Here is a 15050-nt window from a genome sequence, read left to right as displayed (position 1 = left end):
CAGGACCAGGGCTGTGGTACAGCAGGTAGGAGCCACCCTCTGCAGAGCCAGCACTGCCCGGGGCACCAGTTCAAGTCCCAGCTGCTCCACTTGAGATCTAACAACTTGCTAATGTGCCTGGGAAAGCAGTGAAGGATGGCCAACATGCTTGGGGCCCTGCACCCATGTGGGAGACCCGGAAGAAGCTGCTGGCTTCAGCCTGGACCCAGCCCTGGCTATCACAGCCATCTCACTCTACACACACACACACCTGCTCTGGCTTTCAAATAAGTGCATTTATCTTTAAAGAGATCAAGAGACAGACAGACAGTAGCAGCCTTAGCTCAAAGGAGCCTGGAGGACTCGACTGTCACCGGGCCGGACAGTGGGATGTCCTGGAGGCACGCAGGCTGCCCCTCCAGCCGCAGGCCCAGGAGCCCGCCAGGGCAGATGTGTGTTCTGACTGGTGCTGGACTCTGGTTCCCAGAGGTCACTGCAGCCCTGGATCAAGTGGGTCCAGGACCGGCTCCTGCAGGTGGCATGGTCCAGGTGCAGTAAGCTTTGCAAGTGTCACAGGGTCAAGGTCAAAGGCGGCTGGGAGGCCAGAAAATGCTGGGGCCCTGGGACGTGGGCGCGGCAGGGGCTGTTCAGTGAATGCAGCAGCACAACATCTCGCAGCAGCCTCCTGGCGCAGCCCTGCAACTGCTACACCCCACCCCTCCATGCAGATTTCACACCCCACCGCCCCACCCCACATGGGACCCCGAGGCCACGGCAGGCATGCTGAGATCCACACGGAGACACACCGACCCCCACCCTAGCTCTGCATGTGCATATTCAAATAGGGGCGCCACCCTCTGCCCAGTGAAGGGGGTAGCCATCTCCCTGCCTGCTGCAGACACCCCGCCCTTGTCTCTTCAATCAACATGTTCCCATCCCTGCCTTCAGCGTGCATCCTGCTTTAAACCCATCTCAAACCAAGACAGGAACTGGAGCCAGTCCAGGGAAGGACCTGCCCCAGCACCACACCTGCACAGAGCAGCAGCACCACGGAAGGCCACGGGCATGGCATCCGGCTGCTGACCTCGGTGGACAGCCATGAGAGCAGCTGTGCTGCATCCACACAGCTGTGGAGGCCATGAGGCTGCAAAGGCATGGGGTGTGCTGGGGTCCAGAGGCACCTGGGTCACAGGGCGGGGACATCGCAACGCCCAGAAGAAACGCAGGGGTGAGGCTGCTGCAGAGTGCCCACCCGGAGCTGCCGAGGCGAGATCCTGACTTAGGGACTGATGCATGGACAGTGAACAGCCAGCCTGCAGGGGTGGCAAGTCCAGGCCGTGGAGAGACCAGCCCCGTGCACCAGATGCTGGGCCCTGGATGCCACGCTTGCCCTGCTGGTTCCGGTCTTGTTTTGGCCTGATGGAGTCCTCATTCCCTTGTGCAAGTGGACAGGGAGGATGGGGCAGCAGCGGGCATCGAGTCGCCGCATGCCTGAAGGAGTGGAGCACGGCATTGCCCCGCTTCTCCAACCTTGAAGCAACAAAACTGCAGCAGCACGCAGGCACAGACCAGGATCCCACGGGCTCAACAGGACCCTTCCTCCCTGTGCCACACCCACCAGCGGGCAGAACAAAATCAGGATCCGCCTCACACTGAGCCGCCTCCTAGCGGGCGGGAAACAAAGTCCACAGGCAGCCATGAGGGCTGGCAGCACAGAGCGGGCCTGTTAGGGTAGGGGGATTCACCGGGTCCCTATTATACCTGCCTGAGTCGGTGGTTTTGAGGCTTCTGAACGCCGATCCAGCTCCTGAAAGCCTCAGAAAGCAACAGTCACACACACGCCTGCTTTGGTGGTGACTGTGCAAAATCAACATGCCGACGGCCCCCTGCTAGGCCGAGTCTGAGCCAAGGGGAAAAACTGCCCACGTTGAAGACCCTCCCCGCTCCACCACCCAGACAAAGCAGACACAGCCCACGCATGGACATGAGCCCCTGAGAGTTGTCAGTGCCACCGGGAGCCACGCTGTTCAGTGGGGACTCAGCGGGGCCACAGAACAAGGCAGGGTACATCCTGGGGTCCTTCCAGGACCTGCAGCCCCACTCCCAGCCGCCGGCAAAAGCTTCTGCCTGGAAATGCACCTGGATAAAATGCAGACACTCAAACCCAGGGGAAGGACGGCGCCTGCCCAGAGCCTCACAGGGTTCCTGCAAGAGAGCCTGGAGCGTCCATCCCAGCGGGAAGGGGATCTGGTTGTGGTTACGATCGCGGGAGGCATGTGGCCTGCCCTGCACGCTGTGCCCACGAGAAATGGCCAAGTGCCCGTGGCAGTTCCGCCCTGCAAAGCTACAGCAGCCACAGATGCGGACACGGAGGTGTTGGGAGAGGCGGTGGGCGAGCTGCTGGGAGAGGCGGTGGGCTCTGCTCAGACGGGTTCTGTCCGCTGAGCAGTGCACAACTGTCTCGTCAGGCACGGCCACCTCTGGCTTGAGTGACGCTTCCTTCGTGGGAAGCACATTCTGGCCTCCAGGGTGCAGGACTCCAGAAGGCTTGTCACACACGCTGGGGACGGCACTTCCGACAGGGCAATCACCAACCCAGAGCACAAACACCCAGAGAAATGTGATGCCAGGCAAGCAGCAAAGACGCCAGTTTAGAGGGAAGCAGAGAGCAGAATGGCACCCAAAAGCTGCTTGAATGACCACGCTGCACCTGCCTGACAGTGACTGCCCTGGTGTGGCCACTTCTGCACTCCGGTGTCACGTGGACATTTTGGCGATTCACACGGGGGTGGACCCTGCACAGCGAGGGGTTCAGAGCCCCCACTGTATACCCTCACCATTAGTCCTCCGCCTCACCCAGCCTCTGCACACACACCACCACCAGTGGTTAGAATTTCTGCCACATCCTATGGAGACCGAGCAGGCGCACAGCGCACGCTGCTGAAAACATCTCAATTTGTTTCTTTGTTTCAAAAAAACACGAAGGGCCTACAACAATCAGCGGCAGATGATGCCACAGGCAGACAAAGGAGTCTTTGTATCTATTTAAAAACAGTAACGCTCCCCCACGTGCCACAACAAATAAGAATCCCTGAACTGATGCTCGGCGCCGTGTGCGCAGGGAGAGCCAACAGCGGCTCCAGGAGCTCACAGCCAGGCAGAGTGTGCCCACCGCTCTCGCCTCCTGGGCCCCCCAAGACGGACGGCAGCCGCCCAGAAGTGCCTGTGGTCAGTCCGAAACCTGAACCCACTGGGGCTGATGACGGGGGCCGCAGGGCAGGGGGCACATGAGGCAGAGAGCTCAGAGCCCTGCGTGCCCGTCCAGGAAGGCGTCCAGAGGGACGCGGCAGAGGCCACAGCACGCACCTCAGGGTCCGGGCGACTGAGCACCTGGGTGTGTCCGGGCAGAAAGGAGCAAAGGAACTGGCTGCCTCAGGAAAGCAGACGGCTGTCTCCCACGAATGTGGGCGTCGTCATCTTAACTCCCTAAGGGCTGACAAGGACGGATGTACAGCCCCGGCCCACTCCCTGCTCGTGCAGGCTGCCCAGCTCCCAGCCCTGGCCCATGCTGATGCCAGCTCCCAGCCTTGGCCCACTCCCTGCTTGTACAGGCTGCCCAGCTCCCAGCCCTGGCCCACTCCCTGCTCGTGCGGGCTGCCCAGCTCCCAGCCCCGGCCGACTCCCTGCTCGTGCGGGCTGCCCAGCTCCCAGCCCTGGCCCATGCTGATGCCAGCTCCCAGCCCTGGCCCACTCCCTGCTTGTGCAGGCTGCCCAGCTCCCAGCCCTGGCCCACTCCTTGCTTGTGCAGGCTGCTCAGTTCCCAGCCCTGGCCCATGCTGATGCCAGCTCCCAGCCCTGGCCCACTCCCTGCTTGTGCAGGCTGCCCAGCTCCCAGCCCTGGCCCATGCTGATGCCAGCTCCCAGCCCTGGCCCACGCTGATGCCAGCTTCCAGCCCCAGGCTTGGCTCAGAGTCACACAGTAGGCTCTACCAGCCTCTTGAAGGCGATGGTGGAAGACAGCATCCCAGGGTCACACAAGCCAATTCCTTACTCTCCTCCTCCCTACACACACACACACACACACACACACACACACACACACACACACACACACACACACACACAGTATCTCAGAAAATCTGCCCATGGAACTTCAAAAAGTTTGAGCAAGGCATCTGGTACAGTAGCCTAATGATTAAAGTCCTCCCTTTGCACGCCCGGGATCCCATATGGGCGCTGGTTCTAATCCTGGCAGCCCTGCTTCCCATCCTGCTCCCTGCTTATGGCCTCAGAAAGCAGCTGAGGATGGCCCAAAGCCCTGGGACCCTGGGAGGCTCCTGGCTCCTGGCTTCGGATTGGTGCAGTTCTGCCCTTTTGCGGCCGCTTTGGGAGTGACTCAATGGATGGAAAACAAAGTTTGTGCAAAATGGAAGTGAAATTAAGTCCGGCCTCGTGGTTAGAACGGCCAGTGTGCCCAGGCTGCACTCCTCACTCTGGCACGTGACCTTGGCTCCTACCCATGTACACCCGGGGGAAGAAGCAGCGATGGGTCCAAAACCTGGGCCACAGGCAGAAGCCTGGGAGGGAACCTGCGGATGAGAAGGTCCCCCCACTCCCGCAAATAAACAGAATAACAAAGGAAAAACACGTGTGTTTTGGCTCCAAGAAACTCTAAAATCCATGCGCATAACGGGTCTTCAAGAAGTCCACAAAAACGTGTACCCTGCAAACCTTCCACGCGGGACCCCCGGTCCTCCTGGACAGACCACGCGGGACCCCCGGTCCTCCTGGGCCGCCCACACGGGACCCCCGGTCCTCCTGGGCCGCCCGCGCGGGGCCCCCAGTTCTCCTGGACAGACCACGCGGGACCCCCGGTCCTCCTGGGCCGCCTGCGCGGGACCCCCAGTTCTCCTGGACAGACCACGCGGGACCCCCGGTCCTCCTGGGCCGCCCACACGGGACCCCAGTCCTCCTGGGCCGCCCACGCGGGACCCCAGTCCTCCTGGACAGACCACGCGGGACCCCTGGTCCTCCTGGGCCGCCCACACTCTCTCTCCTGCATCTTCCATGAGACTTCACGAGGGGCTTTCACGGTGCTCCTCGCCTGTATTTCAAGAGACACATGGTGGGTGCTCAACGGAGTTCCTCTGAACCAGAGGAGAGCCAGACAGGCCCCACGCCACTGGTGGCCCACAGCCACGGCCGAGACGCCGAGAGGGCAGGCTGGGCCACCCAGAGGGGACCGCGGGGCCCGGAGCCCAGAGCAGCGGGCCTTGCCAAGAACGGACTCTTGGGTCAGACTTGGGCACAGATCAAGACTGCCAGGAGTGGCCGATGGTGTGATCCAGGCAGGTGGTGGCAGCGTGGTCACCAGGGCAATGCCACTCCCAAACAGGGCCCTGCCAGGGAGTGAGGAGGCCAGGGTCTCATTCAGCCTTGGCAGGGAACAAGGGAGTGTGGGGGGGGGGGGGCAGCAGGTGGGGCACCTCGGCAGACAGGAAAGCTGAGTGGGGTCCCAGGATCACTGTCCCAGGAGGGACCGACTCCCTGTATTAGGCTACATGGGGCAGTGTCAGTTCAGTGACCCCCAAAACATGACAAGAGGCAGACATCAGCAGGGGTGGCCATCATGGCTAGAGGCAGGATTCGGCCTGTGACCCTGACCCTGGGCAGGTGTTCAGACCCCTCCCCTGCCCGGAGAGGATGGGGAGAGGTGCTTGACTGGAATAGGCCTGGGCTGCGCCTGGGGTCCTCCAGCCTCTTCCAGAAGGTGCAGGGAGTGTGGCTCAAAGTGAACTGAGGTCCTGGGCCAGGCAGGTGGGGAAGCTGAGCGACATGGCAGGGACAGGCGGGGCGGAGCTGGAAGGCTGGTGCACTTTGCCAAGTGCCTGCCCTGCCCTCCTCCAGGGCCACTCCAGGACCTCCAGCCACAGTGCCCCCTTCGGAGCACCGCACACATCCTCACGGAACTGAAGTACGGTGGGGGCGCTGGTGCCTGGGTGAACATGGTTCAGCCCACACTGCACACTTAGAAGCTACGGTGTTGGTGAAGTCAGCTTTAGGTGGACTTTAAGTTCGTTCTATTTGAAAATCAGAGTTACAGAGAGAGAGGCCTTAACATCTACTGGTTCACTCTCCAAACCACGGCCACGGCCAGGGGCAGCTCCTGGGTCTCCCACGTGGGTTCACGCACCCCACTACTTGGGCCGTCCTCCATGGCTTTCCCTGGTGTATTAGCAGGGAGCTGGGTGGGAATTGGAGCAGACAGGCGAAAGCTTAGCCAGCTAGGACACAGCTTGGGCTCTATACGCACTTTAAAAAGAATCTTGAAGGTTCAATTGGCTAATCCACCCCTTCAAGCGTCGGCATCCCATATGGGTGCCAGTTCGTGTCCCAGCCCCATGTCCTTGTGATGGGGCCTGGGACTGCCTGCCCGCTCCTGGCACGGGCCAAATCCCCCAGGTCAGGGCCAGGGAGGGGATAAGCCAGCCCACGACACTCCAGTGCTGGCCTGTGGTGCCTTGGCCCCTGGTCCATCCCGTCACAGCCAAGCCACAACCAAGGAAAGAACTCTCATCAGAGGTGGACAAGATGCTGCAGCAGGGCCCGCCCCGCAGGGCAGGGTGCTGACTCCAAGGCTGAGCCGCAGGGCCACTCCACTTCCCACCCAGGGCCCTGCTCATAGCCCAGGAGGCAGCTGAGGACGGCCCGAGGGCTTCAGCCCCTGCGCCCGTGGAGGAAGCCCAGAAGGGGCTCCGAGCTCAGGCCTGGGCCAGCCCATCCACGGCAGCTATGCGGTAGAACATCAGTCTCCACCACTGTCCCCTTCAAATACATATTTTGTTTTCCTTTAATGCAAAAGAGAGACACTGTGGCCATCCACTGCTCACTACCCAAGAGGGCGTGCGAAGGGCGCCCTCATGTGGCACGTGGTGGGGTAACGCAGGAAGGAGCTCGCTGCTGGGGACCTCATGACCCAGGTGCGCCTCAGCACACGCTGGCGGATGAACAGGCTGGGACAGCAACGGGCAGCAGATGGGGCAGCGCGGGGCGGCATGGCACCCAGCAGAAGGGGCAGCGCGGGGCGGCATGGCACCCAGCAGATGGGGCAGCGCGGGGCGGCATGGCACCCAGCAGATGGGGCAGCACGGGGTGGCATGGCACCCAGGCACAGGAGAACATCCAGGAGAGGGGTGTAACCACAGTGTCCCAGCCGGTCGTCCCTCCAGGTGCCGGGAGGCCTCTCAGGGCTCCCAGGGTGGAGCAGGCATCCCCAGGCCTGGTGAGGCCACAGGGCAGGCACACAACCGACCACAGCAGCACTGGGACCCTGACATGGGCAAGACAGCCCCTGCCAAGCAGACCAGGCCGCTGATGTGTGAGGCAGCGTGCCCAGCTGGGAGCGCCCCCTGACTCCCATGCTCACACCCCCAGGGCAGCGGCTGTGTGTGAAGGCATGCCCTGGGCCCCCACCACACCTCCCCACCCACTGTGCCCACTAGTCTGAGTCCTGTGTTTAAACTGGCCTTGGTCAGATGGACAGTGGGCAGAGAGCAAGGCCACAGCCGGGCTGGCTGACATGCCACCTGGGGCAGCACAGCCGTCCCCGCACCCCACAGCGGGAAGCTGCGGCCCTCTGCCTGGTGTGCCCCGGGATGTTGTTGGTTTAACCCGCAAGCACGCCGACTGTAGGCCAGACCGGGGCGCTGCCTGTGGTCGAGACGAGGGAGACACAGACTCTGAAAACGCCTCCAATCACCACCCTCCACCTGTGTCGCCCCCTGCCTGGATGGACGTGGTGGTGGTGGCCACGAGGCCACCGCAGCAGGGACCCCTTCCCACGCCGAAGCCAGCAGTGCTGGCCCAGTGCCAGGTGTTTGATGAAGCTCTCGGGTAACCGAATTACCAAAGACATGGCTGTGAACTTGCCGGAGGATGCCCCAGGCGAGTGGGGATTGCACCTGCTTCCGGCAGCATCTCCTGCTGAGATCCACATGGCCGTGTCAGCGTCACGGCGACTGAGAGCCCCTCTGGACCGCGCCCTGCACACGGTCCCGGCGGCTAACACACATCACCAAGGGAAACCCAGTGCCGGTCCTGGGAGGGCTTGGGCGCCCCGGATTTCTGGCTCGCGACCAGGGTCCAGGTTATTCTGCGTAACTCGACGACACCCCAGGAACAGAGGGCACGGAGGGTCAGAGCCCCTCACAGCCCTCACTCTCACAGCACCCAAGTGCTGGGCGCTGCACTGGGAGCTGGCACGACACAGCCAGAAGGCAGCTCCCGGGGACAGGACACCCCTCCTCCAGGGTCTGTTCCTCCCAGGGAGCTCCGGGCTGGGGTGGCCTTGTTCAAGAGGCACAGAGCAAACAAACAGCTCCCCCGGGAACACCCAGACCTCCCATGTCGGGGCAGGGACCAAGCACCTGAGCCCTCACAGGCGGCCGCCCAGGTCCGCACCAGCTGACGCTGGGCCAAGGTGCAAAGCCAGGAATCGAGCCCGGGCCCTCTACTGTGGGGCACAGCTCACCCTGCTGTTTCAACGCCCACCCCAGGGTGACCTGTCTCAGGACACCACCTCAGCTGCCCCTTTGCAATCGTTAGAACTGCGCGCTGCCCAACCTGAGCGAGCATGTCCCACCATTGGCGGCATGGACCAGCTATGCCCTGGAGCCGACACGTCACCAAGCATCGGCTGGCAGCCCAAATGCACGGAGGATTCAACATTCCACTTCCCGAGGGCTCCAAAGGCGGGAGTGGCCGCGGTGGGTCCTACGCAGAGAGAGCAGCCTCTGCCAGGTGGTATGTGGCACAGGCGCTCGCTTCGGCAGCACATCCACTGAAACTGGAACCATGAGGCAGGGGAGTTTCTAAGAGGTTAGATGCGGTGGGAGCAGCTGCTATTATGTTATATACGGTGGTTCCACTGGGGAGCTTTTATTAGGTTATGTACAGCAGAGGTAGAGGGGTTTTTTTGGTTTTTGTTTTGTCTTTAGATAAAGGAGAGCTGCTATCGGGTTCTCAGGTGGGAACACCAACCTCGGGGCTGTAAGAGTGCAAGAGGGCTGGGGAGACGCCCACGGGGTGAGCCAGCGCCCTCCCGACATGAACAAACCTCGGGGGACCCACTGTTCCCTTCAATCTTCTCCGGTCTGGGCTTTGCTGGAACCTTCTCAGGGCTCACTGGAACAGTGGCACCCCACAGTGCAAGCCCAGGCTGGTCTCTGCTTCCACGTGTTCACCCCCCAGGCCCCCAGCAAGCCATGCCCTTTCACGCTCTGTTCCGACTGGGGCACGCAGCTATACGCCCTCCAAGAACCTTCTAGTTTGTTCAGCACCCCCCGAGAACTACAAACCTCTCCACTGAGAAGCAGAGAGCTGACACCCCAACATCCGGGCACGCACGAGAGGTGACCGCAGCTCTCCATGTCAGGAGGTCACGTGGTCCCCCGGAGGTCACGTGGTCCCCCGGAGGTCACATGGCCCCCAGGAGGTCACAGGGTCCCCAGGCTGGCTGAGAGGTGGGGGACCAGAGTCTAGAGTGGGGCGGGCCCCTGCGGAAGCTGGACGGGCCCAGGGAGGGTCCTCCGGCCAGGGTGGAGTCTGACAGCAGAAGCAGATGAAGGCGGATCAGGTGCAGCCGGGGGCACCTGCTGGGAACAGGGACGGAGGAGGACATGGAGGCCCCGTCCTGGGCCACGGTGTCCGCTCGATCCCTCCCAGGGGCAGAGGAGCCAGGTCCCAGGGCCTGGATGTCCACGCCGCCTCGCCAGCCGACCTGGAACTTGACCCAGACACAGGAGCGACGGCCGTGACACACCAAGACACATGCTGTGTTCTCAGTCCTGGTCCCCCCGCCTGGTCCTCCCAGGCTCTGGAAAGCCATGCACACGGGAGGGCGTGGGCAGCAGGCTTGCGCGCACACGCACACACACACACACACACACACACACACAGCTCAACACTGTCTCCTGATCCCACTCCGCAGGGGCTTCCTGCGGGACCCACGCAGCAACGGAACCATGGAGCCAGGAGAGCACCCAGAACCGAGCTCCCGTCTCCTCCTTACGCTGCTGCCCTGGGGCTGGCGCAGGGCCACCACGCTGGATGCCTCCCCGCGGGCAGCTGCCCTGCCACGGGTGCAGAACCCTCGCCTACCCACCCCTGAATGACTGAGCGCAGGAGCTAGGTCAGACCACGGAGGCAGGCAGACCCAGGGCCGGTCTCCCGCCGTCCTCTTCCCGCTGGGCGCCAGAAAACGCAAAGCTGCAAGCCAGCCCAGATGGAGGGGCGGGTGACCCTGCAGGAAGGCCACACTCCGCCAGGCCTGGCGTCCACAACCCGTCCTGCAGTGAGCACCCAGCTCCGCCCACAGCAGACAGCCGCCAGGCCTTCCCGCCTTCCCACCAAGGCACGGAAAGCTCAGGATCTTTGATTCTGGCCACGCTCTCCCTCCTGGCACATTCGGTGCAGTGCATAAGGACGGCTGTGGCATCTGGGGTCACTCGGGCCTGCGCCCTTCCTCACTGCCCCTGCCAAGCCAGGGACTCAGGCCGTGCGCCCAACCTGGTCCTGCCCCGTGGAGCCACGTGGCCACATGGACAGCACACCAGCCATGGCCACCAGTCACCCGATCACCAGCTCCAAAAGAGACGAGCACCAGGACCCTGGCCACAGCGTCCCACCTGAGTGTTAAAACATTGCTTCCAGCTACAAACAACTTCGCCCTACAGAGTCTGCTGCCTGGTGACGGGGTCACAAGCACAGATGCCTCCCAGCTGCCAGCGGGGCCGCCCAGCCGCCCAGGAGGGAGGCACGCCCAGGGTGGCCCAGGGAATTGGGAGGAGAGCGGACGGGCCAGGCACAGGGCGCCCCGGGGTGCCTCTGTGTGTTCAGGTACGTGGCTGGTGTAGGGGCTGAGCACAGAGAGAGGGACTGGTGCGGCTGCCAGCTGGTCAGCGTTACATGGCCATCCTGCAGGTGGGCAATGCCACGGAACAAAACATCTGAACGTGCAGTGTTGCCTGTATTTGATTACTTAAAAAAAACAGCTTGGGGGCCCGGCGCGGTGGCGCAAGTGGTTAAAGGTCCTCACCTTGCCGCCCGGGATCCCATATGGGCGCCGGTTCTAATCCCGGCAGCCCCGCTTCCCTTCCAGCTCCCTGCCTGTGGCCTGGGAAAGCAGCAGAGGACGGCCCAAAGCTTTGGGAACCTGCACCCGCGTGGGAGACCCGGAAGAGGCTCCTGGCTTCGGATCGGCATAGCATCGGCCCGTTGCGCTCACTTGGGGAGTGAATCATCGGACGGAAGATCTTCCTCTCTGTCTCTCCTCTCTGTATATCCGCCTTTCCAATGAAAAAATAATAAAAATAAATCTTTAAAAAAAAAAAAAAAAAAAAACAGCTTGGGACCCGGGCCTGTGGGGCTCAGCACGGAACCCACAGCCAAGCTCACAGGCTGTGGTTATTAAGTGCAGCGGGGCCACTGACAGCCACGAACCCCCTCCCCAGGAGAGGTGCTGGAAGCTGCCCTGCTCGGTGGACAGCCAAAGGAGCCAGCACTTCCAGCAGCCACCTTGCCCCCACACCCTGACAGGGGACAAGCAGCCTAGACAGGCACCTGGCAGGTCGGCGGCTCCAGCACTGAGCCAGGAGGGGAATTTGTGCACCACGCTCACATCCACTGCCACGGGGCTTGCCGCGATGCTGCCCCACAGCCACGGGGCTCGCCGCGACGCCGCCCCACAGCCACGGGGCTCGCCGCGACGCCGCCCCACAGCCACCGCCACGGGGCTCGCCGCGACGCCGCCCCACAGCCACCACCCCCGGGCTCATTGTGATGCTGCCCCATGGCCACCACCCCTGGGCTCGCTGCAAAATCATCCCACGGCCACCACCGCTGGGCTCGCCACAATGTCCCATGGCCTCCACCCCCGGGCTCGCTGTGACGTTCCCCCACGGCCACCACCACGGGGCTTGCTGCGACGCCGCCCCACGGCCACGGGGCTCGCCGTGATACCGCCCCACGGCCACCACCACCACCACGGGGCTCGCTGTGACGCCGCCCCACGGCCACCACCATGGGGCTCCCCGCGACGCCACCCCACGGCCACCACCCCTGGGCTCGCTGTGACGCTCCCCCACGGCCACCACCCCTGGGCTTGCTGCAACATCATCCCACGGCCACCACCCCTGGGCTCGCCACAATGTCCCACTTGCTCTTACCTGAAATGGCGTCTGGCTGTTGTAGTTTTTCAACTCCTTGTTTCCCCCTCGAAACAGCAGCACTCTGGCACAGCTGTCCTGCACAGCAAGAAGAGGAAGGCCCACGAGTGAATTGGGCAGCGTAGACCCGGCCCACGTGAGCCGCTCCGAGGCCCCCACTCCTGGGCCGTGGTGCACGAGAGACCACCAAGCTGGGGGGAGGAGCGTGTTCCCTCCCCAGAGAGGCAAGGAGCGGGTGAACCAGGATCAGCTGAAAATGGCCCAATCTGTAGAAATGCAAGATCCACTGAAGCACAGTGGGTTACGCTTCAGCCTGCCGTGCCAGCATCCCACGAGGGCGCTGGTTTGAGGTCCACTCCATGCTGATGCACTAGGAAAGGGCCTGGACCCTGCACCCACACGGGTGATTTGGGAAGAGGCTCCAGGCTCCTGGCTTCAGATCAGCTCAGCTTGAGTCACTGCGGCCCATGTGGGGAGTGAGCCAGTGGATGGAGCATCTTCCTCTCTCCTCCTCTCCAACTCAAATAACTAAAGCGTAAATAAATAAAGCATAAATCTTAAAGAAATATGATCCAAGATTCCATTTCTAAGATTTATTTAAAAGGCAAAGAGTTGGAAGACACCGAGCTACCGGCCACCCCCGGCTCACCCCGCTGCTGGCCACGAAGGCTGCGGCCGGGCCTGGCTGGCAGCTGCAGCCCGGGATGAGGACAGCACCCAGAAATCTGCACATGTTTAAAACATTTGACATGTGGAAACCACACGCAAAACATAGAAAAATGGATGAGGAAAGATGCAGGCATGGCATGTGGGGCAGTATTCTAGAACATTCTTCACCCAGCCAATTGTAGATGGACACAACATAACGAGAAACTCGTCCCAGTAGGACAGGCACTTTCAAGCCAGGGGGAGCGCTCCCAGGGGCGTCTGAGAGAAGGGGCCGGTGCGGCTCAGGGGCCCACTGCCCAGGAAGGAGGCAGACGAGGGTGAGGAAGGAGAGGCCTTCCTCGGCCTAGGGCAGGTGGCCCAACGCCCGTGAGCGGGGAGGGGGCGTCACTGCAGGGCTGAGGGACCACATACATGGACACACCCCAGCCTGCGTCCTCTATAATCATTGCCGTTGGGTCCTATTTTGTGTCCACCCAAGAGCCCGCGTTAGGGACAGAACCCCAGGCTGCAGCACACAGCTTGCAGTGCAGAGAAAGGAGGAGGACGGAGAAGGGCAGGGAGGGTGGGGAGAAGGGCAGGAAGAGCCCTCAGGCGGTCCTGGGGACCAAAGTGATGAGCCTTGACCACAGGTGGCAACAGGTGGACACAGAAGGCCAATTATGGTGGCCAGGACCAAGGCCAGAGCAGGTGGGCCTTAGCATGGACTGCCAGTGCAACCAGAGGCAAGGCCGAGGCTGGCAGGATGCTTCCTGGGGGCCATGTAGCACCAGTGCCACCCCTGACCTGTGCCCTTGGGGTCATGCCCACCAGGCTGACATGTCGCAGGCCACCTCCCCCACCAGAACCAGCCCGTAGGGAGGCCCCAGCCCACAGCAGGGCGTGTGGGTCACAGAGTGCCAGCCCCTACTTTCAGAGCCTGCTGCCCACCATGGGGCACCTGGGTGGAGGATCCAGTGTCCAGGCCCCTGCTGCCCGCCGCATGAAAGACCTGGCTGGGGCTCCTGGCTTCGGCCTGGCCCAGCCCTGGCTGCGGGGTGTGCCCGGGGGGACGGGGGGCCAGGGCATGAGAGATCTCTGTCGGCACCTCCACGCTCCTGAGGGTCCGTCAGGAGTGCGGGGATGGACGGTGGGGACAAGGCCAGGGTGTGGCGGGGATGGACGGTGGGGACAGGGACAGGGTGTGGCGGGGATGGACGGTGGGGCCAGGGACAGGGTGTGGCGGGGATGGACGGTGGGGACAGGGACAGGGTGTGGCGGGGATGGACGGTGGGGACAAGGCCAGGGTGTGGCTGGGATGGACGGTGGGGACAGGGACAGGGTGTGGCTGGGATGGACGGTGGGGACAGGGCCAGGGTGTGGTTGGGATGGACGGTGGGGACAGGGACAGGGTGTGGCTGGGATGGACGGTGGGGACAAGGCCAGGGTGTGGCGGGGATGGACGGTGGGGACAAGGCCAGGGTGTGGCTGGGATGGACGGTGGGGACAGGGACAGGGTGTGGCGGGGATGGACGGTGGGGACAGGGTGTGGCGGGGATGGACGGTGGGGACAAGGCCAGGGTGTGGCGGGGATGGACGGTGGGGATAGGGACAGGGTGTGGCGGGGATGGACGGTGGGGACAGGGACAGGGTGTGGCTGGGATGGACGGTGGGGACAAGGCCAGGGTGTGGCTGGGATGGACGGTGGGGACAGGGACAGGGTGTGGCTGGGATGGACGGTGGGGACAGGGACAGGGTGTGGCTGGGATGGACGGTGGGGACAAGGCCAGGGTGTGGCGGGGATGGACGGTGGGGACAAGGCCAGGGTGTGGCTAGGATGGACGGTGGGGACAGGGACAGGGTGTGGCGGGGATGGACGGTGGGGACAGGGACAGGGTGTGGCGGGGATGGACGGTGGGGACAGGGTGTGGCGGGGATGGACGGTGGGGACAAGGCCAGGGTGTGGCGGGGATGGACGGTGGGGATAGGGACAGGGTGTGGCGGGGATGGACGGTGGGGACAGGGACAGGGTGTGGCTGGGATGGACGGTGGGGACAAGGCCAGGGTGTGGCTGGGATGGACGGTGGGGACAAGGCCAGGGTGTGGCGGGGATGGACGGTGGGGACAGGGACAGGGTGTGGCTGGGATGGACGGTGGGGACAAGGCCAGGGTGTGGCGGGGATGGACGGTGGGGACAAGGCC

At 63.1% G+C, this 15050-nt stretch overlaps 1 protein-coding gene across 1 annotated transcript in view; it reads right to left on the bottom strand.

The window, feature by feature from the left end:
- The window catches only part of SHANK2 (SH3 and multiple ankyrin repeat domains 2), a 269178-nt gene that overhangs the window by 235863 nt on the left and 18265 nt on the right, over positions 1 to 15050 (bottom strand). The window contains exon 8 of the mRNA XM_040970662.1: positions 12204 to 12281. Within this exon, the coding sequence (XP_040826596.1) occupies positions 12204 to 12281 (78 nt within the window). The remainder of the gene's footprint in view (positions 1 to 12203; positions 12282 to 15050) is intronic.

The sequence above is a fragment of the Ochotona curzoniae genome, unplaced genomic scaffold (genome assembly GCF_017591425.1).
Source record: "Ochotona curzoniae isolate NIBS_2020 unplaced genomic scaffold, NIBS_Ocur_1.0 scaffold_4937, whole genome shotgun sequence".
Taxonomy (NCBI): domain Eukaryota; kingdom Metazoa; phylum Chordata; class Mammalia; order Lagomorpha; family Ochotonidae; genus Ochotona; species Ochotona curzoniae.
The sequence above is the reverse complement of the archived record's forward strand: the minus strand, read 5'-3'. Positions and strand labels throughout refer to the sequence as shown.